The sequence below is a fragment of the Pteropus medius genome, unplaced genomic scaffold, assembly GCF_902729225.1.
Source record: "Pteropus medius unplaced genomic scaffold, Ma_sr-lr_union100, whole genome shotgun sequence".
NCBI classification, from domain to species: domain Eukaryota; kingdom Metazoa; phylum Chordata; class Mammalia; order Chiroptera; family Pteropodidae; genus Pteropus; species Pteropus medius.
Window position 1 is genome coordinate 4,761,148 of NW_024343732.1, and position 24,241 is coordinate 4,785,388.

The 24,241-nt window shown below is 41.0% G+C and overlaps 2 protein-coding genes, 1 long non-coding RNA gene and 1 pseudogene across 5 annotated transcripts in view; 3 read left to right on the forward strand and 1 right to left on the reverse strand.

Moving 5' to 3' along the window:
- Nucleotides 1–12,567, forward strand: part of PIWIL2 (piwi like RNA-mediated gene silencing 2) — a 55,308-nt gene extending 42,741 nt beyond the window's left edge. Inside the window, exons 21-23 of the mRNA XM_039868066.1 lie at nt 9,223–9,476; nt 9,937–10,044; nt 10,700–12,567. Coding sequence (XP_039724000.1) covers nt 9,223–9,476; nt 9,937–10,044; nt 10,700–10,856 — 519 coding nt within the window. The 3' untranslated portion in view covers nt 10,857–12,567. The remainder of the gene's footprint in view (nt 1–9,222; nt 9,477–9,936; nt 10,045–10,699) is intronic.
- On the forward strand, nt 7,272–7,390 carry LOC120606667 (uncharacterized; annotated as a pseudogene).
- Nucleotides 12,032–18,735, reverse strand: LOC120606628 (uncharacterized). Its single transcript, XR_005653931.1, has 5 exons — nt 18,392–18,735; nt 17,738–17,964; nt 17,289–17,417; nt 13,570–13,650; nt 12,032–12,292 (listed from the first exon to the last, which is right to left on the reverse strand). It is a non-coding gene; the product is annotated as an uncharacterized LOC120606628 (long non-coding RNA).
- Nucleotides 18,736–18,830: 95 nt separating this feature from the next.
- SLC39A14 (solute carrier family 39 member 14) overlaps nt 18,831–24,241 on the forward strand; it is a 40,616-nt gene continuing 35,205 nt past the window's right edge. For 2 of the 3 annotated variants that reach the window (XM_039868069.1, XM_039868067.1), the window contains exon 1: nt 18,831–18,998. The gene's annotated coding sequence lies outside the window, so the exon portion shown is untranslated. Of the gene's footprint in view, nt 18,999–19,055; nt 19,075–24,241 lie in introns of those variants that run through there. The other variant, XM_039868070.1, reaches the window with a different exon arrangement.

Consider the following 24,241-nt stretch of genomic DNA (forward strand, 5'->3'; position numbering starts at 1 on the left):
AGCACAAACAAAACAAATTGGACTTCATCAGAATTAAAGTCATTTGTTCTTCAAAAGACACCATCAAGAAAGTGAAAAGACAACTCATGGAATGGGACAAATCATTCATCTGATATATCTGATAATGGTCTAGTTTCCAGAATATATAAAGAACTCTTACAACTCAACAACAAAGAGATAACCCATTTTTAAAATGGCCAAACAACTCAGGAAAACAAACAGCCTGATTAAAAGATGGGGAAAATACTTGAAGAGACATCACACACCAAAGAAGATATACGGGTGGCAAATAAGCATATAAAAAAGATAATATAATATAACATTAGGAAATTGCAAATTAAAACCATTGACAATGCATTTGTCAATGCCCAAAGAATGTACTACACAAAGAGTGAACCCTAATGTAAACTGTGGACTTTAGTTAATAATGTAGCAATATTTCTCAGTTTAATAATGTGCCACCCTAATATAATATGGTAACAATAGGGGAAACTGTGTAGGTTGGTAGGAACTCTGTGCTATTCTCTCAATTTATTTGTAAACTTTAAACTGATCTAAAAAAGTCTCTTAATTTAAAAACATACACACAATGAAATACCACCTCACACGCTTTAGGATGGCTAAAATTAAAAAGATATAATAACAGTGTGGTCAAGGATGTGGAGGAATTGGAACCCTCATACATTGTAAAATGGTGGCGCTACTTTGGAAAACAGTCTGACAGTCCCTCAGGATGTTAAACATGGAGTTGCCGTAAGACCCAGCCATTCTACTTCTAGGTACATACCCCAAAATAACTGAAAACATATATCCACACAAAAACTTTTGCACAAATATTCATACAAATATCATTCAGAATAACCAAAAACAGAAACAGTCCAGATGTCCATAAACTGATGAGTGGATAAGCAAAATGTGATATATCTTGCAATGGAATATTATTTGATGACACGAAGGAATAAAGGACTGCTACATACTACAACATAGATGAACTGTGAATACATTATGCTAAGTGAAATTATTTAGTCCTAAGAGATGACATATTCTCTTTGTCCAGAATAGCCAATCCAAAGAAACAGAAAATAATTAGTACGTTCCAGGAGTTGGGGGTGGGGGTACTAGGAACTGACTGCTAATGGGTATGAGATTACCTTCTGGGGTGATGAATAGGTTCTAAAATTAGATAGTGGTGGTTGAAAAATTCTGTAAATGTAAAAACCTTTGAATTTTAAACTCTAAAATGGTCACTTTTGTGGTTTAGCAAATTTTATCTCATTTTTTTTAGATGCATCCCTGAACTCCTCCTAGCCTTTTAGGTACCTTTGTGGAATCAGCAAAATCAGAAAATGCTGCTGGGAGAAAAGAGATTCAAAACCCTGGTTTTTTCTTCTGGATCCCCATTCCTCCTCTGATCCTACCCAAATCTAAAGCCTTTACCTAGATATTTTTGTATTTCATCCAGCTTTTCCAATTATCTTCAGTTGCAGGGTTTCTCAGAATTCATGGTCTAGCACCTGAAGCCTCACAGGCAGCTTAAGCTTATTTAATTAATATCAATATTTAGATTTATATCTCTAGTTTAGCAGTTCTCAAAAATTTTTGATTCAAGGAACTCTTTGCATTCTTTAATATTATTTGAGTTTTTGTTTATGTTGGTATGTATCTATCAATAATTACCATGTCAGAAGTTAAAACAAAATTTTTAATGTTTTTAAATTTACTTAAAAATAATGATAAGAAATAACAAGTGTTGGTGAAGATGTGGAGAAAAGGAAACCCTTGTGCACTGTCGTTGGGAGCATAAATTGATGCGGCCACTATGGAAAAGAGTATGGAGGTTCCTTAAGAAATGAAAAATAGAACTCCCATATGATCCAGTATTTTCACTTCTGGGTATTTATCCAAAGAAAATGAAAACACTAACTCAAAGAGAAACATGCACCTTCATGTTCATTGCAGCATTATTTACAATAACCAAGGAATGGAAACAACATAAGTATCTATTGATGAATAAATGAATAAAGAAAATGTGGTGTGTATATATATAATAGAATAGTATTCAGCCATAGAAAAGAAAATGTGTGTGTAATGAAATATTAATCATCTGTAAAAAATGAGATCTTTTCATTTGCAACAACATAGATGGACCTTGAGAGTATTATGTAAGTGAACTGAGTCAGACAAAAACAAATACTGTGTGATCTTATTTATATGTGGAATCTAAAAAACAAAAAACCAAGCTCATAGATATAGAGAACAGATTGGTGGTTGGTTGCCAGAGGCCAGGGGTGGGGAGGTGGGCAAAATGTGTAAAGGGAGTCAAAAGAAACAAATTTCCAATTATAAAATAAGTCATGGGGATACGATGTACAGCATGGCAACTATAGTTAATGCATATCGCATATTTGAAAATTGCTGAGAGATCTTGAAAATTTTCATGACAAGAAAAAAATTGTAACTGTGTGCGGTGACACATTGTGGTGATCATTTCACAATATATACAAATATTGAATAATTATGTTGTACACCTGAAATGGAAACTTAACATGAGTCTGAGTGCCAGTGCTTCCTTCTATTCAAGTATGAAAATCAAAACCCAAGAACATTCTTGACTCAGCTTTATCGCTCATGATGAGTAATCACCAGATGTTGAAAGTTCATCTGTTGTTTGGCCTGAGCTTTAAGAAGATTGAACTCAGCTCTGGTTAATTCAGCTCCTGCTGGTGCCAGTGTCACTCTGGCTGTGGCTACAATTACATAGGGATAGACTGATTATGGCTGTTGTTTGACCCTAAAGCGGGAATTAGTGGGCCACGATGTCGCCTTTATAAAGCATCAGAAGTCCCAGGCAGCTGTAGAATGTGTAAGAGTATGGGTTCTTTCTGCTTTTCACTTCCACCTTTACTTCCCTCTTCTCAGCAGGATTGGGAAGAGATTGGGGTGGAGAGTTATCTTGAGCAAGTGATGGTTGTTTGGGGGATCTTCCAGATTTCAGCTTGCCCTTCCTGTACTCACAATTGCTGATGGCTTTCCTGGACTCTTCTTCCTTTTTCCTCCCAACTGTTTTACATAAAATATGCCATCTTAACCATTTTCAAGTATACGGTTTAGTGGCATTAAATACATTATAATGTGCAGTCATCACTTTCATTTCCATAATTCTTTTCATCTTGCAAAACGAACTCTTTACCCATTAACAATAACTCTCTGTTCTCCCCTCCTGTCCCCACCTGGCAGTCACCATTCTACTTGCTCTCTGTTTTTAGCTGCTGTAGGTACCTCATGTAAATGGAATTATACAGTATTTGTCTTTTCGTGACTGGCTTATTTTACTTAGCATAATATCCTCTAAGTTCATTCATGTTGCAGTGTATTGCAGAATTTCCTCCCTTTTTAAGGCTGAATGATATTTCATTGTATGCATATACCACATTTTCCTTATCTATTCATCTGTTGATGAACACTTGGGTTGCTCTTATGTTTTAGCTATTGTGAATAATGCTGCTATGAACATGGGTGTACAAATATCCCTTTGAGACTCTGCTTTCAGTTTTTTAGGGTATGTATCCAGAAGTGGAATTGCTTGATCATATGGGAAGGCTGTTTATAATTTTTTGAGCCATATTCTTTTCTGCAGTAGCCGTACCATTTTATATTCCCACCAACAGTGTATAGGGGTGGCATGTCCGTAGACTGCCTTATAGATTTTTTGTCCCTCATTTACTGCATTACTACTTTAATTTGTGCTTGCTTGATTTTTTTTTTTTTTGTAGTGAAGTAGTTAAATTCCTTTCTCATTTCTTTTTGTGTATGTTCAATAGCTGTTTTCTTTGTGATCGCAATGGAAGTTACATTTACTATCCTAAAGTTATAATACTCTAATTTGACTTTATAATAGCTTAGCTTCAGTAACATATAAAAACTCTGCTCCTTTATGGGTCTTTCTCTACCCTTTCAGTTCTTAGTTCACAAAATTACATCTTTATGCATTATGTGCCCCAAAACATAAACTAATAATTCTTTTAAATGCATTTGTCTCAAGATTTATAGTTCCAAACCAAAGTTACAGTAATACTAGTTTTTAGACTAATAATTTTTTCTTTAAATGTGCAGTTTCTTAAATCATGTAGAAAACAAAAAGTATAGTTACAAACCATTGTTACAACAATACTGATTTTATAATTGCCCACGTATTTGTCCTCACTGAGATCTATATTCCTCCACATAGCTTCACATGACTGTCTGGTGTTCTTTCATCTCATTCTTACAGGGCATGTCCATTGGTAACAAACTCCCTCAGCTTTTGTTTGTCTGGGAATGTCTTAATTTCCTCTCGTTTTTGAAGGAAGACTTTGTCAGAAGTAAGTTTTGGATGAGTTTTTTCCTTTAGCACTTTGAATGTATCAGCACACTACATTCTGGCCTCCAAAGTTTCTGATGAGCAAGCTGCTGATGATCTTTTTGAAGATCCCTTGTATGTGACGATTTGCTTCTGTCTTGCTGCTTTCAAGATTCTTTGTTTATCTCTGGCTTTTGAAATTTTGATTATAATGTGTCTTTCTGTGGGTCTCTTTAAATTCATCTTAGAGTTCATCAAGCTTCTTGAATATTTATATTATTGTCTTTCATCAGATTTAGGAAGTTTTCAGCCACTATTTCTTCAAATATTCTCTCTGCCTCTTTCTTCTCCTTCTTGGACTCCCATGATGTGTATGTTGGTTCACTGGCTGCTATCTCATAAGTCTCTTAGTCTCTCTTCTCTTTTCTTCAGTCTTTTCTTTCTGTTCCACAGATTTGATAATTTCCATTGTCCAATTTTCAAGTTCAGTGATTTTTCTGCCTGCTCATATCTGCCTTTCGATTCATCTAGTGAATTTTTTATTTCAGTTAATATACCTCTCAGCTCCAGAATTTTTTTTTTTTTTGGTTACTTTTTAGGTTTTCTCTTTATTGATAGTTCCATTTTTTAATACGTTGTTTTATTTACTTTCTCCATATCTTTTAGTTTTTTGAGTATCTTTAAGGTGGTTGTTTTAAAGTCTTTGGCTAGTATACCTGCCACCAGATCTTTTTTAGCAACAATTTCTGTTGATTTAATATTTTCTTTTGAACGGGCCACTCTTTTCTGGTTTTTTTTTTTCCCTATGCTTTGTGACTTTTTGTTGAAAACTGGACTTTTTAATCTAATAATATGGTAACTCTGGAAATCAGATCCTCTTCATTCCCTGGGATTTGCTGTTTCTTGTTATTCTTTTTGTTTTCTGATCATTACAGGCTGTGTCTGTGCTGGGGTTCAGCTTGCAGTGTAAATTTAAGGTCTTCTTAAATCTTTTCTGAGCCTTTCCCTGGGCTTGTTTGGTCACTTTCTAATTTTCCCCTATATATGCAGTTGTTTTTTTAATGTTCTAGTCTTCAGTGTCTGACACCAAAAAGAGGACAAGGAGAAAAAGTAAGGGGAGAGGAAGAAGGAAGGGTATCAGTCTGTTAAATCCCCTGGAAGTCACTTCAGCTGGAGGGGGAAGTGCAACAGCAGTGGCCACCAGCCTCTTTGTCGACACTCCTGTGATCAGAAGCAGCAATCAACAGTCAGCACAGATCCTAATATTTGTAGGACAGGATCCTGAAATGTAGCTGAGGGTGAGGTTTGGAGAGCTGCTATTGTGCTAAGAGCTGGTCTTATGGCAATTTACTGTCCAAGCCTTCCTTAAAGGTTGCAAGCTCTCAACAGACTCTAGAGTTCCAAAATAGTTACATCAGACAGATTCTGCCAATGCAGTTGTTATTATCTAGGTGGGGAGACAGATTCCTGGTGTTTCCTGCTCAGCCATCTCCCCAGAATCCTGTCTGTCAGGCCTCTTGTTGACCTGGTAAACTTCCTTAGACCTCAGATCTCCTCTTCCTGATGCCCATACACACTTCAGGCATTTGTCCCTTGAAATCTTCAGAAGTTCACTGCTCACCTGCGAAGCCTCCTCTTTCTGGAAATCAGTTTATCAGGCTTTATGTAACTGCTGGTGTTTGCTTGTCACACATATATGTCCGATTTTCATATTATGTTGATTTTTCTTGTGTTACCATGGGAATGAAGGTTTTCTATAGCTTTTGACAACTTGAACTGGAAGTGATCTCCTAATAGTCAGTCTCAATCACCTTCAATCTGTTTTATAGACCATTGCAGAGTAATTATCTAAATGTGGGACTGATCATATAGGTCAGTCGTCATTCATTTGCTTAACCCTTATCTGGTCACAATCTAGGCTTTTCCCCTATATATGCAGTTGTTTTTGCTCTACCTGAATTCTTTTACCCTTCTTTGCTGACTGAATTGTCTCCTAATTCTTTCATCATGCCTTTTCCTGAGGCATAATGTTCACTTTTCTTTCCAGAGAACAAATGTCTTATACTTCTCTGTTCTTATAGTATTTTAATTAAACCTTAATTATGTTATTTATAATGTATTGAGAGTATTTGCGTTATGCATCTGTCTCCCGGTTCTAATCTGACTTCCATGAATATTTGGATGAGATTGAAGTAATTTTCTAATTTTCCAAGATAAGCACAATGGCTCATATCTAGAGGACATTAAGTGTGTGTTCTATGAATGAATGGAGCCACACATAAAAAAAATCTCAGACTTTCAGCAGATATTTATTTTCTACTTGACCCTTGGCATTGTACCCAGTGTTAGAGATACTAATCAAACAAGCACAATCCTGCTTTCAAGGTACTCTTTAATTTATTGTTTCATATATGAAGTACTTTAATAATATGCAGTACATTTAACATTTGTATGTCAATATTGTCATTTGTCACATATTCTGACCCCTCCTTAGACCACAGTTTTATCATTTATGGAATGATGAGAATGGGCTAGATGACCTAGAAAAGTTATCATTGTTGACTGTAATTAGACTTTTAAGTTCCTTGATAATAGGAATCAGGCCTTTCACTTACTGCCACTGGAAGCTCACGTAGGGTGGAGTACAGGGCCTCACATTTGGGTTGGCCTTCTAAAGTCAGTGAATACTTCAAATGAATTTGATCCTATTTTTCATTCCATTGATCTCATTATGTGTCATCTCTGTGCTTCAGAATATCTCTATTTCCTTAATGTAGCCCAGTCTCAATTTTTGTGTACAGCTTTAAATATATGCATATATTTAAAATATATAGTTTTTTACTTTGTCCCTCTTAATCCTGAGAAGAAGATAAAGTGGTCACTTATCTCTACTTTTTCAGCTGAGGGTACTGAGTCTTCAGGATTATAGCTGGTCTAGGGCCAGGCCACCCTGAACACGCCCGATCTCGTCTGATCTCGGAAGCTAAGCAGGGTCAGGCCTGGTTAGTACTTGGATGGGAGACCACTTAGAAAGACCAGGTACTGTAGGCTTTTAAAAAACAAACAAACATACTTAAAAAAAAGAAAAAGATTGTAGCTGAAGAGCAGCAGAGTCACACTCAGTCCCAGGCCAGCTGGCTGTGGATCCAGTGTACTTCCTCTCTGTCTCCTCATCTGTGAAATGAGGGTTTCTTCCAGGTCTAGGTGCCTGTGGTACCCACCTTTTAACACAGCATATCAGTTGGGGTTCTTTGGAATCACAGAACTGTGCTAACGTTAGCAAAAGGGGAATTAATTGTTAAGGTCATGGAGCGTCTCAGAGGACTGGTGAGAAGGTTGAGCATCAAGCTGGGAAATGAACAGGAGACAGGGTAGCTCCTAGAGTTCCAGAAGCAGGGACCTAAAGCGGTACCACTCCAGAGGGATCAAACTTCAAGTGATTTTCGTCCTCTGCTCAAGATTCAGAGTAAGTGAGGAGCATTCTGTTGGTGTGGCTTGAGTCATCTCTGTGTTCTTCGGTTAGTGCAATGGTTCTCAGCTGGGGGCGGTTTTGTCCTCCCAGTGGGCAGCGTCAAGGGACTGGGGGAGATTGCTACTGGCATCTAGTGAGTAGGAATAATGCTAAATATCCTATAGTGTCAGCCCCCAATAACAAAGCATCATCCAGCCCCACATGTCAGTAGTGCTGTGGTCGAGAGAGCCTGGGTTAGAAGGCACCGCAATTAATAGTCCCACCAGACTGTCCTGTTTGAGGCAGGAGGAAACTAACTGCTCCGACCGAAAAAAGTGAGATAGATGTTAGACAGCCTAAAACAACGCAGAAACAAAAAAATGCTACAAACTGGGGTGGTAATTTTAATCTTGAAATGTAAAGATGAATTACACCTTTGTGAATGTAGTACTTGAGGTGTCTCTCAGAAAAAAAAAGGAACATTTATAAAACACTTGAAATTCTGAAATTCAGCTCTAAAAAGTCTAGGTGATTATTTTAAAAAAGGTTCTTTGAAATGAAACTTAAATTTTCATGTAGAGTAGCCTATAAAGAATGTATAGTATGGGCATATTTAATTCAATGATAATTTAGGTTTTGTGAACAAAAACCTAGAATGAGTCACACTCAATTAGAATTACACTGTCACTTATTGACTGAATTAAATAAAGCACTTTTCAGAGAACTTCTAGTTTAAAATGGAACATCTTATTCTCCAACTATTGAACACAACCAGAACATAATTTTATTTTCTAAATGGAGAAAAAAAATGATTCTTCAAACCGACTCAAGCCAGCATTTAATTTGATTTGGATCTGTGGACAATTTACCATGATCATTTGCTAATTACTTATAGTAAAAATGTTTCACATTATACCTGATTGTAGGATATTTAGGAAAGGACCCTTTCACATGTTAGCAACTTTGGCTGTTGCTGGTACATAAAAACATGAGAATGGATCTATGGGCTGTGTGGTCTATGGTAGGATTTCTTTAACGGCTCACCTTGTTCTTCACCTTGTTCTTGGCCTAGACAGTAATTAGTATTAAATCCAAGTAGAAGGAAGATTGATTCAGCCTATAGTTTTCCTACCATTCCTTCTAACTTTGTTCACACTGTTGAGTGTGAGCCATATGCATGTGACTCATAACTTGCTTATTTTGTTTTCATATTTTATAATGCCTTTGCTGTACCAGGCCTCTTTTACTGTCTTGAGGAAGTATAGAAATGACAAGAAGCTTTTCTCCCCTGTCCTTCTGATGTGGTAGCTTTGAGCCGAGCTGCCAAAGGGATCTCCTGCTGCGTCTCCAGGCAGTGCTCTGAGCGGGCCTCCCACTGCCTGTGGTCATTAGCCCCAGGGCTCCACGCTCACCTCAGTAGGTGTCATTTCAGGTGAACCACTGTCTCCCAGAGAAGATTGTGGTGTACCGTGATGGAGTGTCTGATGGCCAGCTAAAGACAGTTGCCAACTATGAGATTCCTCAGCTACAAAAGTGTTTTGAAGCTTTTGAGAATTATCAGCCCAAGATGGTGGTATTCGTAGTTCAGAAGAAAATCAGTACCAATCTGTACCTGGCTGCTACTGAGCACTTTGTGACCCCCTCCCCTGGGACTGTGGTGGATCATACAATAACAAGCTGTGAGTGGTAAGTGGACAAAACATGGCATTTCAGCAAGACTAGGTTGCAAAAGTTATCCATTCCCTGGGTAATGGAGTGGGTAGGTTGCCTGGAGAGATATGGAATGGAATCCTCAGAGATGTTACTGTTAAAAAATAAAGCTTTGAAAACTCTTCGGGGAAAAAAAGAACAAAAAACCAACAATAAAGTTTTTACCTGGTAAGTATAAAATATTGAACCATACCCTGAGGGCATGCGTGCTTAATGTGCTGCACAAAGAAATGGCAGTTTCTCCCCTCATTTTTGAATAGCCTGTTGAGTCAAGAGACCTGAGTTCTAATCATGGTTTGGTCCCTGTGTGTCCTTGAGCCAGTCATTTGACCCCTCTGAGCCTTAGATGAAGGAGCTACCATGATCTCCAAGATCTTTTCCATCTCTGTTTAGCCAGATCCAAGCATCTCATTACTTTGTCCTCTCCCCTTACTAGGGTGGACTTCTACCTTCTTGCCCATCACGTACGGCAGGGTTGTGGCATTCCTACCCATTATGTGTGTGTTCTCAACACTGCAAACCTGAGTCCCGATCATATGCAGAGGTGAGCTGACCAGTATCTCACTCTTTCTCACTCGTAAATCTGTCTGGCCTGCTAAGGTAGAGTCACTGCCCACCTCCAGGAATATTTAGTCTTGAGTTTCTTCATGTCTTTCATGCTGATGGTATCTTTTTGAGGAGTGATTGGTAATCTTTGCTGTAAACTAAAATTATTTGTTTGAAAAGCTTTAAAAAATATACTGATTTCCAGTCACCCCCAAGAATTCTGAGGCATTCGTACATTTAAAATCTGCTCTGGATGATTATGAGACCCAAAGCCCCTAAGCTCAGATGGTATAAATACTTTGCTGGGGTACTTACTCTTCTGCAGCCTATTTTTGAGGCAAAAAAAAACTCCTCCTTGTTTTCCTTGTTTTGATTTAAAAAAAAAAAAAAAGGCAGGGTGGCAGGGTGGGGGAGCCTAGAGTGAGAGAATTTACCCATGTCCTCTTGAATTACAAATAGTGGAAATAGAAATGATTCTACTTAAAAATAATGATTCCCAAAAGTTGCTTCATATAAAAAAGTTAAAAACAAAGTTGCATCATGTATTCCTTAGTTCCCCAGTTTGCTGGAAAGTGTACACCCATAAGTACATAATCATGCCCCAAATTGAAGGTGAAGAGTCATAAGAATCATATTTTCTTCTTGCCCTACAGGTTGACTTTCAAACTATGCCACATGTACTGGAATTGGCCTGGTACCATCAGAGTTCCAGCACCTTGCAAGTATGCCCACAAGCTAGCTTTCCTGTCAGGACAAATCTTGCATCATGAACCAGCCATCCAGCTGTGTGAGAACCTGTTCTTCCTGTGACTGGACAACCAGGATATGGGCTCATATAGAGAAATTAGACTTCTGAACTCAGTTGTAACTCATGCAGGATCCATAGAGACTGAAAGGATTTTTGTGTTCACGTTTTCCCTTTCGCCAACCCAGTAGAATAAGATTTCTTTTTTCTTTTTTCTTCTGTTTTAAACCTGGTATCACCAAGAAGCAATTTCCATGCTAAGTATCAGCTGGAAATTGCCTTGTTGCCTTTGTAGGTCAAATGGGGGCGACACTGCTACTGCGTAGATGGAGTGGGTGAATACGGGGGCACCCTGAAGAGCCTGCAAAGCCAACAGGAGCTGCACAAACCTGCAGGAGCAGCAGTTCCACCTAGAAGCTCTGCTTACTAAGCAGGTCCCATTCGTAGTGCCAAGAGGGATCGTGGATGAAGCCACTGCAAGTTTCTTAAAGTAGAGTGTAACTTTATTTGAGCAACTGGGAAAAGTAATAAAAAGACCTGTGAGGCAAAGTTTTTCAAGATATTACTATTGCTGGTAAGTGTGAAAGATGTGGTAACACCAGCTGGTGTATAGTCAGGCCCTTGCTGACCTAATATTCCCTGGGTATTGAGTTTATGACTTGAGCTGGCTTTGAAAGGGCATTTAGCTCTCGCCTGGCCTCCTGAGAGAGGCCAGGTAAAGTTTTTCTGTGTATTTTAGTTAGTTTACAGTAGACCATGCTGATTTCTTCCTACCCTCCCACCTACACACACACACCTTTGCTCTTTGTTACTGATCTTTGGTAAGTTTCAGGTTTTAAATTAAGAATCAGAACATGTGAAATTCAACATCAGGGAAGGTTTATGATGGGGCGTGAGTGTTTTTTAACTTTTCTCCCAGCCTTCTTTTTTGTTGATCTGTGTTTGTGAACTGAATCACTCATTTCCCTTGCTTAGCAGCCTCTTCCTGGCCGTTGGCTCATTTTGCTGGGAGTTTTTCTGAATCCAGGTTAAGATTTCCAGAAGTCAGCTTTGGAAAACACGACGCTCCTGCCAAAGTCCAGACGTTTCCATTTAGAAAGCTGTCACTGTGTCTGTGGCTGTCAGTGTTTAGGGGAAACACTGTTTTTTCTGTTTGTTGTCCCCGTTTTAAAGTCTTCCAGTCCCTTCAGGGTTACTTCGGTCTTATCTCGCTTTAACTGTGTTTTAAAAACCAGTCTTATTTAACATTTTCAAATTTGTATTTATTTATTTATATCTTTGTGTGATGGCAGGGAGATGACATAGTAGAAATTCCCTTTTTACATGACAGTGTGTGATGTAAAAAGAGAAACTTGAGCTTAAAACTCCTCCTCAGAAGAACACCAAACAAGGTGTCAGTTTGTAACAGCACCCAGCAGGGGTTGAGGGGCTCTGGGTGTTGATGGTCCTCAAGTACACTCCGGGTTCACTTGGGGTGCAGGGAGTAGGGTGAGGTGAAGACCTGAAGTTTAAAAAACACCGAATCAGACCAACTGGAGCACTGGTCTCTGGCTAAACAGATCAGTTTTCTGGTTCTCTTTGGAAGCATTTTGAGTTTCTCGTTGGAAGGTGGATTTCCTAATACTCATTTTCTCTTATATAATCACAAAAGACAAATACTTGAATATAATACAAAAATTTCTTCACTTTTTATTCCCAGTTTTCTTGCTTTGTTTTTCGGTCTCAATGCGAAATGATTGGGTCACCAGGTGGGAAATTAAAACAAATTTGTATAAATGTGTAGTTGTGCTTGAAATAGTATTGTTGACACACTGATGTAGGCTTTTCCTTCGTGGGGCTATAATACTTGTTAGAATTATTAATTTATTACTCAGCATGCAAGGTGCAACTCCAGTATTAGCAGCCAGGTAATTTCACTATAGTAAAATTTGGATAGTGAGATTTCTTGGAAAAGACATTAACAGTTTTATTTTGGGGGATAAATGAGTCACTTGTGTGTATATATGTGTGTGTTTTGTTTTTTAAAACTCTTTTTCCATCAGACAATTTCTATTAGCCTTTGTGAGAGCCAGCTCCCAGCGGTGGCCCCCCCCCTGCACTTTTTCTAATGCTTGCTCTTCTTTGCATGTACTTCATGGTGTGTCTATAACGCTTAAAAATACCTTCCCAAAGAACCCTGGCTGCTTGCTTCACCACTACAGCTATTTATTTAGAACTCCATTCTTAAAAGATGCAGTGCTTTTCAGACTCATTCTAGAAAGAACTTAATTTCTATACAGCAATAAAGGACCCTTTTTACTTGGGCAGCATTTTGTTGAATGGTGGGTAAAAGGAAGTTTTCCAGATAACTAGCTCTTTATGTTGAAAATATTAAAATTTGTGCCTGAAATTTCTCAGTGATTTGGGATTATTGGAGAAGATCCTACTCTCTCTGTGACTCTATATCTGGATTTATCTGAGTTTCTTAGTAACTTTACTGTATGGACTTATTTTCTTTCTTTAAAAAATGAGGCAAATCAAGATAATGAGAAAACAAACCACAGACTGGGAGACGATTTTTGCAAAACATTTCTGAGAAAGGACTGGTATCCAAAATATACAAAGAACTCTTAAAACTGAACAATAAGAAAACAACCTGATAAAAACTGGGCAAAAGAACTGAAGAGACATCTCACACCAAAGAAGATATACAGATGGCAAATAAGCATATAAAAAGATACTCAATATAATATAACATTAGGAAATTGCAAATTAAAACAATGAGATACCACTACACACCTGTTAGAACGGCCAAAATCCAGGCACAGACAGCACCAAATGCTGGTGAGGATGTGGAGCAACAGGAACTTCCATTCATTGCTGGTGGGAATGCAAAATGGTGCAGCCACTTTGGAAGGTAGTTTGGCAGTTTCTTACAAAACTAAACACACTCTTACCATATGATCCAGCCATCGCACTCCTTGGTATTTTGCCCAAACGAGTTGAAAACCTACATACAGAAGTTTATAGCAGCTTTCCCCATAATTGCCAAAACTTGGAAGCAACTGATAACATTCTTTAGTAGGCGAATGGAAAAATAAACTGCAGTACCTCCAGACAATGGAATATTATTCAGTGCTAAAAAGATATTAGCTATCAAGCCATGAAAAGACATGGAAGAAACAGCTGTATATTACTAAGTGAAAGAAGCCAATCTGAAAAGGATACATACTGTATGAACCCAATTATATGACATTCTGGAAAAGGTAAAACTATGAAGACAATAAAAAGATCAGGGGTTAGAGGGAGGGGAGGGATGAATAGGCAGAGCACAGAGGATTATCAGAGCAAGGAAACTATTCTGTATGATATTTTAACAGTGAATACCTGTCATTATACATTTGTCCAACCCCGTAGAATGTGAAACAGTGTGAAACCTGATGTAAACTATGGACTGTGAGTGATTAGGGGATAACAATGTAGGTTCATCAATTGTAACAAATATACCACTCTGGCGGAGCCGGGGTGGGGTGGGGGGGCTGGAGGGGGTTGAAAGGTTACCGTTGATAGTGGGGGAGGCTGTGTGTATATGGGAAATCTACTTTCTACACAGTTTTGCTGTGAACCTAAAACTTAGAAAATATAATTTTTTTAAAAAAATCATGAGTAAGCTAGGAAGACTTCTGGCAATGTGGCACACTGAGCTGACCATACTGACAAATGTTGGTCAAAATAGAAAAGATTTTTTTAAGTAGCTGAGTTTGAGAGAAATGGAACAAAGAAAAGGAGGGAGGGAGAGAAGGAGGCAGGAAGGAAAATATCAAAGTACAAGAAAGAAAGGGCAGCCAGAGTGGTAATAGTGATGACAACACAGCTCCGAGGGTTATGCACAAAACGCAGGAGCACTGAGGTTTTCATTGCAGGTGTGGAGAGAAAGTGCGGCCTCAGACCCTGTGAGGTGCATGATTGCTGGAGTGAAGTCTGGATGGAGGGAAGTGGAGCATAGAATGGGAGTGGAGAGTCCCTGCCAGCCTTTTGGGGCAGCAGCAAGGAAACTCGGGGGTAAAAAGGCATTCATGAGAAATCCCTAAGCCTGGGCCACATACAGGTGTAGGTAGTCCGAATTTATATTGCTAGCATGTGGAAGGACCACAAGCTGAAAAATTACTGTGAATATTGGCCCAGACTGGTGAGAGCTCTGAGCCCTGCAGAAACAAACGCTACGTCAATTGGATTGCAGCACAGAGAGATATAAATGGGAACAATGGAAGCAGAGAGAGGAGAGAATGAGAAGGTCCAACATTTGTCGAATAGCAATTCCTTCAAGTTAGAATAAGCAACACAATATGGAAGACAAAGGATTTTCCAGAATTAGGGACAAATACGAATTTTCTACCTGAAAAAACTCTTTGAGGATAAAGAAAAGCATCCACTCCTACACGTACCTGAAACTCTAGAACACCAAAGACAGAATCTTAAAAACAATCAGGTAAAAGATTGCTTACAAAGAAAGGTCATCAAACCAGCAGCAGACTGTCATTACCCACAACAGATGCTTAAAACAGAACTATAACTTAATGCAATGTCAAGTTGGAATTCCGCTCCCAGCTAAACATTCCTTCCAAGGTGAGGAGAAAAATAATGATATCCTCTAATAAAGATCAGAGCAGAAATGAATGAAATAGAGAATAGAGACTATAGAGTCTCTATCGAAGAACTCCAAAAGTTGGTTATTTGAAAAGATTGACAAAATGAGCAAAACTTCGCTAGATTGGCCTAGAAAAAAACAAATTACTAAAATTAGGAATGAAAAAGGGAACTAGTGATCTTACAGAAATAAAAAGGATTATAAAAGAATACTACGAACAATTAAACCCCAACAATTTAGGTATCTTAGATGAAATGGAGAAATTTCCTAGAGGTAACTTACTACTGAACCAAATGTTACTTTTCCCAGTTGTCTTTTTCATCTGCCGGAATGGTCAGTTGATGACAAATGACAGGCTTCTAAAGGTGTTCTAACACTTTTGGCTGATAGTGGAGGGTGCTGGTCCTCTAACATGATTTGGGGTAAACTAGAACTTTCACATTCCCTTTATCCTCTTAAATTCGTCAAGCCATGCTAAAACACAGAAAACTCATTTTTCCCCTCGAATCATAGAAATGGTCATTCATTGGTTTTGCTCTTCAGTTTCTCTTGAGCTGGCCTGAGAGCTGGGGAGTGGGAAGGGAGTCTTTGCTCCACCCTGCTGATCAAGTTGCCTACCTTGTCCACCCAAATCACAGAGGGGGTTTGATTTTCTGTCGCCAGTTTCACCATAGCTATACACACTCAGAGCTGGGGGGGTGGGGGGGTGTGTGCTCATTTCTCTGGCTTTTTTCTCAAGGCTGTTCCACTCCCTTAAGCTACAGGAAATCTGTCTGCATATCTTTTTGCAGGTAGCTGTGGATCTTGCCAGCAGGGAAATGGCAATCACAAAAATGTTAGATTTTTGTCCTTAGTTTTTTTTAAATATTACCCAACAACAAACTTAGTGAGCTGGCCTATTCATTCATCCAACAAATATTTATTGAGAATTTGTTATGTACAAAATGTTACGGGATGCAGGTATATACAGAAATCTTTGGTAATCGAGACAGGTTAAAGTCAAATATGGAAGTTAGGGATAGAAATGAAATAATTTTAAGGAGAAAATGCAACTACCATAAACCATATAAAATGTTTTAATTCTGTGGTCATGACCCAATAATGGGTCATGGAACCAATTTTGTGGGTTACCACTTTTTTAAAAAATTGAAATAAAATATGAAATATTGGTACATTGCATATACTAAGGATATTTTGTAAAATTTTTGTTATTTGTACTGGAGTTGCAGTGTAAAATATTTTTTAATGTGGGCGGGCTATCGTCAAAACATTTGAAAGTGTAGAACAAATATGCTTCAGAAGAATCAAGAAGCTTTCTGAAGGGAAGTGGCTTTGAAGAGTTAGAATTTTGACAAGGGGAAATAGGGTAATAAGAGAAATAAAGGGCATATTAGGTAGAGAAAAAGAATTGGGACCCCAAACCTGGCATTAGGTATGAAAGACTGAGTACTAACTACTCAGTGACAAGGATGGACTTGGGGTATATCTACAAAATTTTTGTGGGGGTGGATATGGAAAGTTAAGACCTTTTGATTTTGAGCTGTGTTAATAATTAATTGTATTCCCCTAATGGATTACTGATAGCTTATCAGCTTTGGTGGACTTTGGCAGCTCTGCCCTTCCTCTGGTTGCAAACAAGGGAGAATGCTGTGATAGGCCCTGTGTTGGGTGTTTGGTGGGTGTCTTGTCCTGCCTTTCCTCCTGACTCTCTGAGATGCCTTGTTTTCCTGTGTGTCATATTGCTACCTGGCCTGGAAAAGCCATGGGATTGCTTTTGGACCTCAGTTTTTAGAAGAGTTTCACACCCTTTATAATATGTATTCATACTTTTCAGAGCTCTATGTGTTAGAAGTATGCTTATTTTACTTACTCTCTAGTGAGTTTCTCATTTCCCGAAATTCAAGGACAGGAAGGAGTGGTACAGACTGGACCATTTCTGACAGCCCCATTGGAGATGGGACTAAGAATCCCAAATGGATGACATAATGTCTGAAAAATACTTCGCGTTCAACCAAGAAAGACAAATATGAAGGGTTATTACAAAGATGACGGGGCTCTGAGGGAAATTCTGCAAGAGATACTATTACTTCGAAGTCACTTGGAAAATGAGACTAACATCACCCCACCCCTTACCCAACTGGAACACTGTAATTGCAGGGTGAAGATAATTGAATTTTAGAAAAGCCCAGCGCCCAGCTAGTCTCTTCTAGAGTAGCGTAAACAATCTACCTGTTCTGGCTTTGCTTCAGTGCTTACTCTCTTTTTGCCTCTACCCAGTCTGGAGGGACAAGCTGCCATGGACTCTTCCCCGCCACCTACCTGATCCAGGGATTGTCTGCGTGCTTTTTTCTGCCATTGTGGTCGTCCTTTCCATAGGACCTGCAGAGTGGGGTGTGTTCTCCCTTCCCAGTGCAAATGCGCAGAGACACAGTCCCAGCTGGGCACCAGTCATTGAGCTAGAGCAGGGACATCGGTACTAACTGGCTACGATTCTGCTAGCAGGCTCTTCTTTTGGGTTCCCTAGACCCAGGTGGCAGCTGGCTTAGCTGTAGAGGAAATAATCATGATGTCCAGCAGACTAGAACAATGGGAGTTTAATGGGTGGCTTATTTTCTCAAGAAATTTGCATTTCCGAGGTCTGACATCCATCTCAATAGGACTAGCTCACATGAAAGAGATTACGAGGACTTTCCTCAAAAATTAACGGGTTTCCCGGCCCTGGGTTAAATAAAGATATCTGGCTCCCTGGAGAGTGTGATCACTTGGGGGGAGTGGTGTGACATTAAGGTCGAAAAGTGAGTGTAGTATGGTGTATTTGGCACGTGAACAGGAAGTTTTTCTTTTGGCTGGTGGTAAAATGCAGAAGAAACGTAGTCTAGGTGCGTCCCCTTCTCGGGTACATTTCAGAATTGAGTTAGAAAAGGAAGAGAGAAGCTTTTTACGTTAATCAGAATTTTTAAAATATATACATACGGGTCAAGTGAGTAGCAGTCTTACTCCCAGGGGATGGAGGTCAGGTTGTGAGAGCTTCCCACGTAAGGGAGGGATGGAGAGGAAAGGTCGTAATGGGAGGTTTCCAGAGGAAGGAGGAGCCTGTGGGGCCTCAGTGAATGAAGACTGGAATTCACCAAGCGGTTAAAAGATGAAGCCGACCAGGCTGGGATGTGAGCGAGGATCTCCGCGAGCTAGGGTCTCAGACTAGGGGCGCGACTGCTCATCCCGCAAGCCCTGGGAAAGCCAAGCGCGGGCCCAGATCTAGCGGGCGGCGGGAGGGCAGCTCCCGCACATACCCCTCCCGCTGGCTAGGGCACCACGTGGCAGGCCCTGGGGAGCGCAGGGTGGGGCGGGGCGGGGCCGAGGTCGGGGTGGGGGCGGGGCGAGGCTGACGCGCCGGGTATATAGTCGGGCATGCGCGGCGTGGCGGGGACCGACGCAGGCAGGGGGGCGAGGGTGCGCGGGCTCCCAGCGTGAACGCCGGGACAGAGCTGCTGTCGCCTTTGCTGCTGCCGTTGCCGCTACCTGCCGCCGAGGGCCTGGTTCGTGAAGTTGCGCAGGCCGCTGGTGTCCGCCCCAGCTTCAGGTGAGGGGCGGACGGGGCCGCGCCGTGCCCGAGGGATGCGGCAACGCGCGGAGGAGAAGCGCGCCTCCCGGCTCAGGTCACCGGGTGCGGGTGCGGGTGCGGGTGCGGGTGGGGGTGGGGGCCGGCAGCGCCAAGGACCAGGAGCCCGGCCGCGGTCCCCAAAGCCTCGGGCTGGACCGGGAAGCCGCTCGAGAGGACCCGCACACGGACCCGGACGTTGGATGGAGGCGACATCTGGCCTCAGTGCCACGATGGGGTTACTAGGAGAGGAAAGGGAGGTCGCAGCTGCGGTCGGTTGGACTGGAGAACGCTGGATGTCGGAGCCAGAAAAGGTGTCCAGAACGTGGGAAGCTGCGCTGCAGGGTTGAGGGAGGCTTCCTGGAGCTCATGGATGCGAAGACAGAAAAAGCGGAGAGTAGATGGGCAAATCTGGTGGGCAGCTCTTGGGGCGGCCCGGACGGGGTACTGGTTTCCGGACTTTGCTTTCCAGGAACTGTGGCCCCCACCAGACCACCTCCCAGCTGAAGATAAATGCCCCAAATCTTTCGGCTGGCTGGTAGCAGGAGATGGAGAATAGCAAAGGAGAGACTTGGCTAACTCCGATCCGGCGTGCCCCGTGGGCATGGCTTTTTAGCTATTTTTGGTCCGTACCGACCAACTTAGGTGGTCTGGTTTAGGCTGCCCTCTTTTGGCAGGTTAGGGCAATGGGACAAATTAGCTATCCAAGCGGTTTCACCATGTGATCCTGAGGTCCAGTAAAGCCAAGAATATTTCAGCTTTGGGTTGTGGCTACAGTTTTGAGGATCAGGTGTCTGCCAGGGCCTGGGTGTTCAAGAGCACAGTGTGAGAATGATTTGGTGAGGGATCTCAGAAAGGTGGGGACAGGACAGCTTTGACCTGATCCTGGCGGAGCCCCCCTGGGCTTGGCTTTGTCTTTAGTCACTCTTCCCTAGGAACCTCGGGCCACTTAGGTGGGCTGCTGGGAAGTGGTGGTGATAGCGTGTAATGGGGACTGGCCACCCTGGCCGCTGCCTCAGCTCTGCTCCTCACTTGCCCTACAACCCTGGGAAGGAGTGGAGTCCGTGCAGAGGTCAGATGAGATCTGTAGTCTCTTATTCATTAATCCTTACCTCTTAAAACAATAGTCATAAACACCGAGAGGCGTTTGTAAAGCAAGAGAAAGAATGTAGAGAGTCATAACTTTCAGCAGCTGGAATTAAAAACCACATATTCCATTTCTTGTTGGAGGCTCAGAGGTAAGTTTTTTTGTAAATTGTGTGTGTGGTAGCCAGGAGATAGACTAATGCCAGTTACTCTTCCTGCCATTGGTTGCAGATATGATTAGGGGACACCAAACACAGAATGATTGTCATTTAGGCAAGAAGAATCAGAATTGTGGGCTCTCTAAGGATTCGTCCTTAGAGAATGATTCATGATTCGTCCTTCAGAATCTAAGTGCACAGGGCCTGGTCTGTGGTTGGCTCTGCACTGGCCACTGCAGGATGCAAAGAAGGGATGAGGCCCGGCTCCTGTACTTTTGTCGGGCAGAAAGAACATATGGAGTTGCACCAGAGAGGTCCCATTGTTGTGTTTAGTTGAGTTCAGAGAGGACAGTACTCTTCTAGAGGTGTGGTGTAAGGTGACAGGAGAATGCCTGGCTTTTGAGCCAGATGAATCTGTTCAAATCCTGGCCCCATCACTGTCCATCAGGGAGAAATTCTTAACCTCTCTGGGCCTGTTTTTACTGCCATGCAGCATGTTGTGGTTGTGCCTGGAACATAGTAGATGTCTTGTCTTCCCTGCCCTCCTCCTCCTCATCATCTCTGTGTGATGGACCAGATTATTTAGGGATCCCAGAAGCTAATAGGTAAATTGGGTTTAGGAGTAGGATGAGCCCAGACTTAGGACTGGTTCATCTCCTCCTTAGGATGGATGCAGTTTCCCTGCCTTTCTGGGTGGGCCTCCTTCCTGTGGCCTGCCAGGGATTGCCCCAGATTCACTAGGCAAAAGGAAAAGAGATTTTTTTTTTTTTCACCATTAGTTTTGGGAGCTACTCCGATTTCTTCAGGTAGCAGAGACACTCCTTTTCTGGGCTGATAATGGGCAGGAAAGACTAACAATGCATGTGTGTGCCTCTGTATGTGTGTGCGTGCGCACATGCGCACACAGTACATACCAATCACTGGCTGGACTGGTTCTGATTTCAAACGCTTCCCACTTTCTTCCTCTTTCCTTACCTGTTCACACTCCGTTCAATTCCAGGAGGAACCTCAATCCATGTCCAGTATTTATAGGACTTGGGATCTAAGTAGCTGTGCTGTGAATGGATTGTATATGTCTGGGTATCAGGACCTTCTCCCCACTCTGTCAAAATAATTCAGCCTATTTGCACTTGATATCCGAAGAAAATGCATAGGTATTTTTCAGAACCATGGATGATAGGATGTTGAACCAGAGGGACTTTGGGAAGCTTTGAGTTTAGCCCCTTTGTTTTAGAACTGAAAAAACTGGATCTAGAGAGGTTAATGAGTGTCCCCAAGTTATATTGCTTGCTACCAGCCAAGAGGTTTGATGGTGAAGACCAGAGAAAGGTTTCATTTTTGTTCCTAAATGTGATGATGAAATTGCTCATAATCTTAGTCTATTCCTTGAAAACGTGAAGAGGAAGGAGCCAATTGTCTCTGTGCTTTTTTGAGTGGATGGCGGGGATGGTCTTTGCCTATGTGGAGAGAAGTTTCTTCTGGAGGAGTCCTCTACTTCTGTTCCCAGACTTCCTGGGGACACGAGAGGGTAAGGAATGGGTGAGGAAGGGTCGTGCCGTGAGGCCCCAGCCTGGACTCACTAGGTGACTAGAGAGGAATTGTTTAACCTCAAGGCTAATGGGCTGGCAGAATGCCAGCAGATAAGGAGTCCAGAGTCTGCTGCCAGCCTGGGGCCCTCCCAGGGGACAAGCTGGGCAGCCTCACCACAAGGTCTCCAAGCCCCAGGTGCCTTGTCTCCCTCTACCCTTGCTGCGTCCACTGAGGCTTCCTGAAGAGAGGGGACCCTTCGTTGTCCCAGCTGAGATCCAGGGACAGAGCACCCTGTAGGCCCTCTGGGACCCAACAAAGATGGGACGCAGGCTGGCCACGGAATCAGCCAAGAGAAACAGCTTGATGTTTCCAGCCATGGGGAACCAAGTTCCCAGGAGAGCCCGGGGTTTGGTGGAACAGGAAACTGACCATCTCGAATTTATCGTTTATTTCCATCGGGTGCCTACAAGCTCTTAGTACACTCAGTAGTTAATACAAAACGTCAGCCATAAGTTAGGGATTTTTTAAAAAAATCCACGCTTTAAACACTTCACTTTACCTTAAAAACATGTGCATGTATTTTTATTTGCAAAAACTTTGATATAGGCCTGAGGCCTTTTCTTTGGGTCTCTAAGCCCCCTAAATGAGACTTGCAAATTGTTTATATTTAAAAATTACACCACCTTTATCACCTGTGATTTCTCGTTTCATTTTTATTAGAGTTTTTTTCACTAGGGTGTATATCCACATAGCTCAAAAATCAAAAGGCTAAAAACAGGTAAAAAAAAGTTACACATGTACGCATGCTAGGTATACAGTGAAACATCTTACCCCTGCCCCTCTTTTTTACAAATACTACAGGTTAGCATTTTAGACACATTGTTTAGCATATTGCTCTTATTCAACTATATTAGATCTTTCCATATCAGCACATAAAATGCTTTTATCATCCTTTTATTATAGCTGCATATTATTCCAGAATATGGAAGTACAGTAAATTTTTAACCAAGATGTGTTGCCTCCTTTTCTCCCCCAACTCGGGTGGTTTCCAGTGTCATTATGTATAGTGCTGCAGTGAAAAACTGTACAAATGGCATTTTCTACATGTGTAAGTGTAACCGTAGAAAGCATTCTCAGAAATGGAATTGCTGGGGAAATGGATTTTTACATCTGGTAATTAGTTTTCATTTTTTAAAAAATCTTAAATTCTTTTAAAGAATTTAAACATTTGCAAACCAGTCCATGTGCAGAATCCTACTCTTTAAATGCACACACCTAATTTAATCTTTTAATTATTTTCATTTGTAATACATCTTTCTAGGTGAGCGATTCTCGATCCTAAGATTTCTTAATACTGTCTTTGTTTATGTGGTTGTCTCTATCGATATTTATCGTGTTAAAAATGAAAACGTTTAAGAAGTTATTCATTCATTTAAAATAAAAGTTTATTACATGTTAGCATAAAAAGATATTTTTATGAAAAATAACTTTCAAAATAAAAGTTTTATACTTTTGCTGATCTTCAGGATTTTAAAATAATGATTTATTAGATGATGAGATAACATTATGATAGGTATTATGTAAGTTTGATGGTAAATACTAGTTGAAATCCTGAGAACAAACTCAGTTAATTTCTGAAAACATATTAATAGCCTAAATTGTATCTTAGAAATTTCTAGAAAACACAAGACTATATGGCACACATTATCACACTTCCTATAGCTTCCAAAAAATGAAAATGAAAAAGCTTTTAACATCTTAAGATTACACTAAAAATAGTCTTTACCTTATAGATCTCCTGATACGGTGTCATCTAAGACCATAATTTCAGAATTGCTATTCTAGAACACTTAGTTTAATTTTGTAGAAAACAAAACTCTTTGTTTCTGCATTTATGTTTCAGTTAACTATTTAATTAAATGGTAATCATAAAAACAAATAGAAATGGCATAAAAAAGGTTCAGGAATTAGCACAGCAGACTCCTGGTAAATGCAACCTCAGCTGGCGTGCTGCAGGGTGTTTAGGGAGGAATGGAGGGGCTTGGCCAAGCCGGTGGAGCTCAGCTAAGAGGGCTTCCACTCAGTGAAGATGGGCAGAACACTGTCTCTGTTCCGAAAATGCTTGTAAAATGTGTGGAGGTGAGTTGAGTACATGTGGAAAGTTACATGCTTGCTATCTTGTGTCATTCCTTCAGCTCCATTGAGTGCAATAGACAAGAGACACTGAAGGGCGCCAGAGGAAGGTGAGGCAGTTTGGGGCAGGAGTGATCTGGGAAGGCTTCCTGGAGGTGGAATTAAACCAAGTTTTGAAAGCTAGGAAGAAAGGAGAGAGGGAGGAGAGGGAGAGGGGTCCAGGCAAGGAGAATGGTGTGAATAATGACACAAAAGATGTGTATTCCTGGGGTGGTGGTGGTCAGCACAGGCCAGAGTGGCTGGTAGAGGGACAAGTAC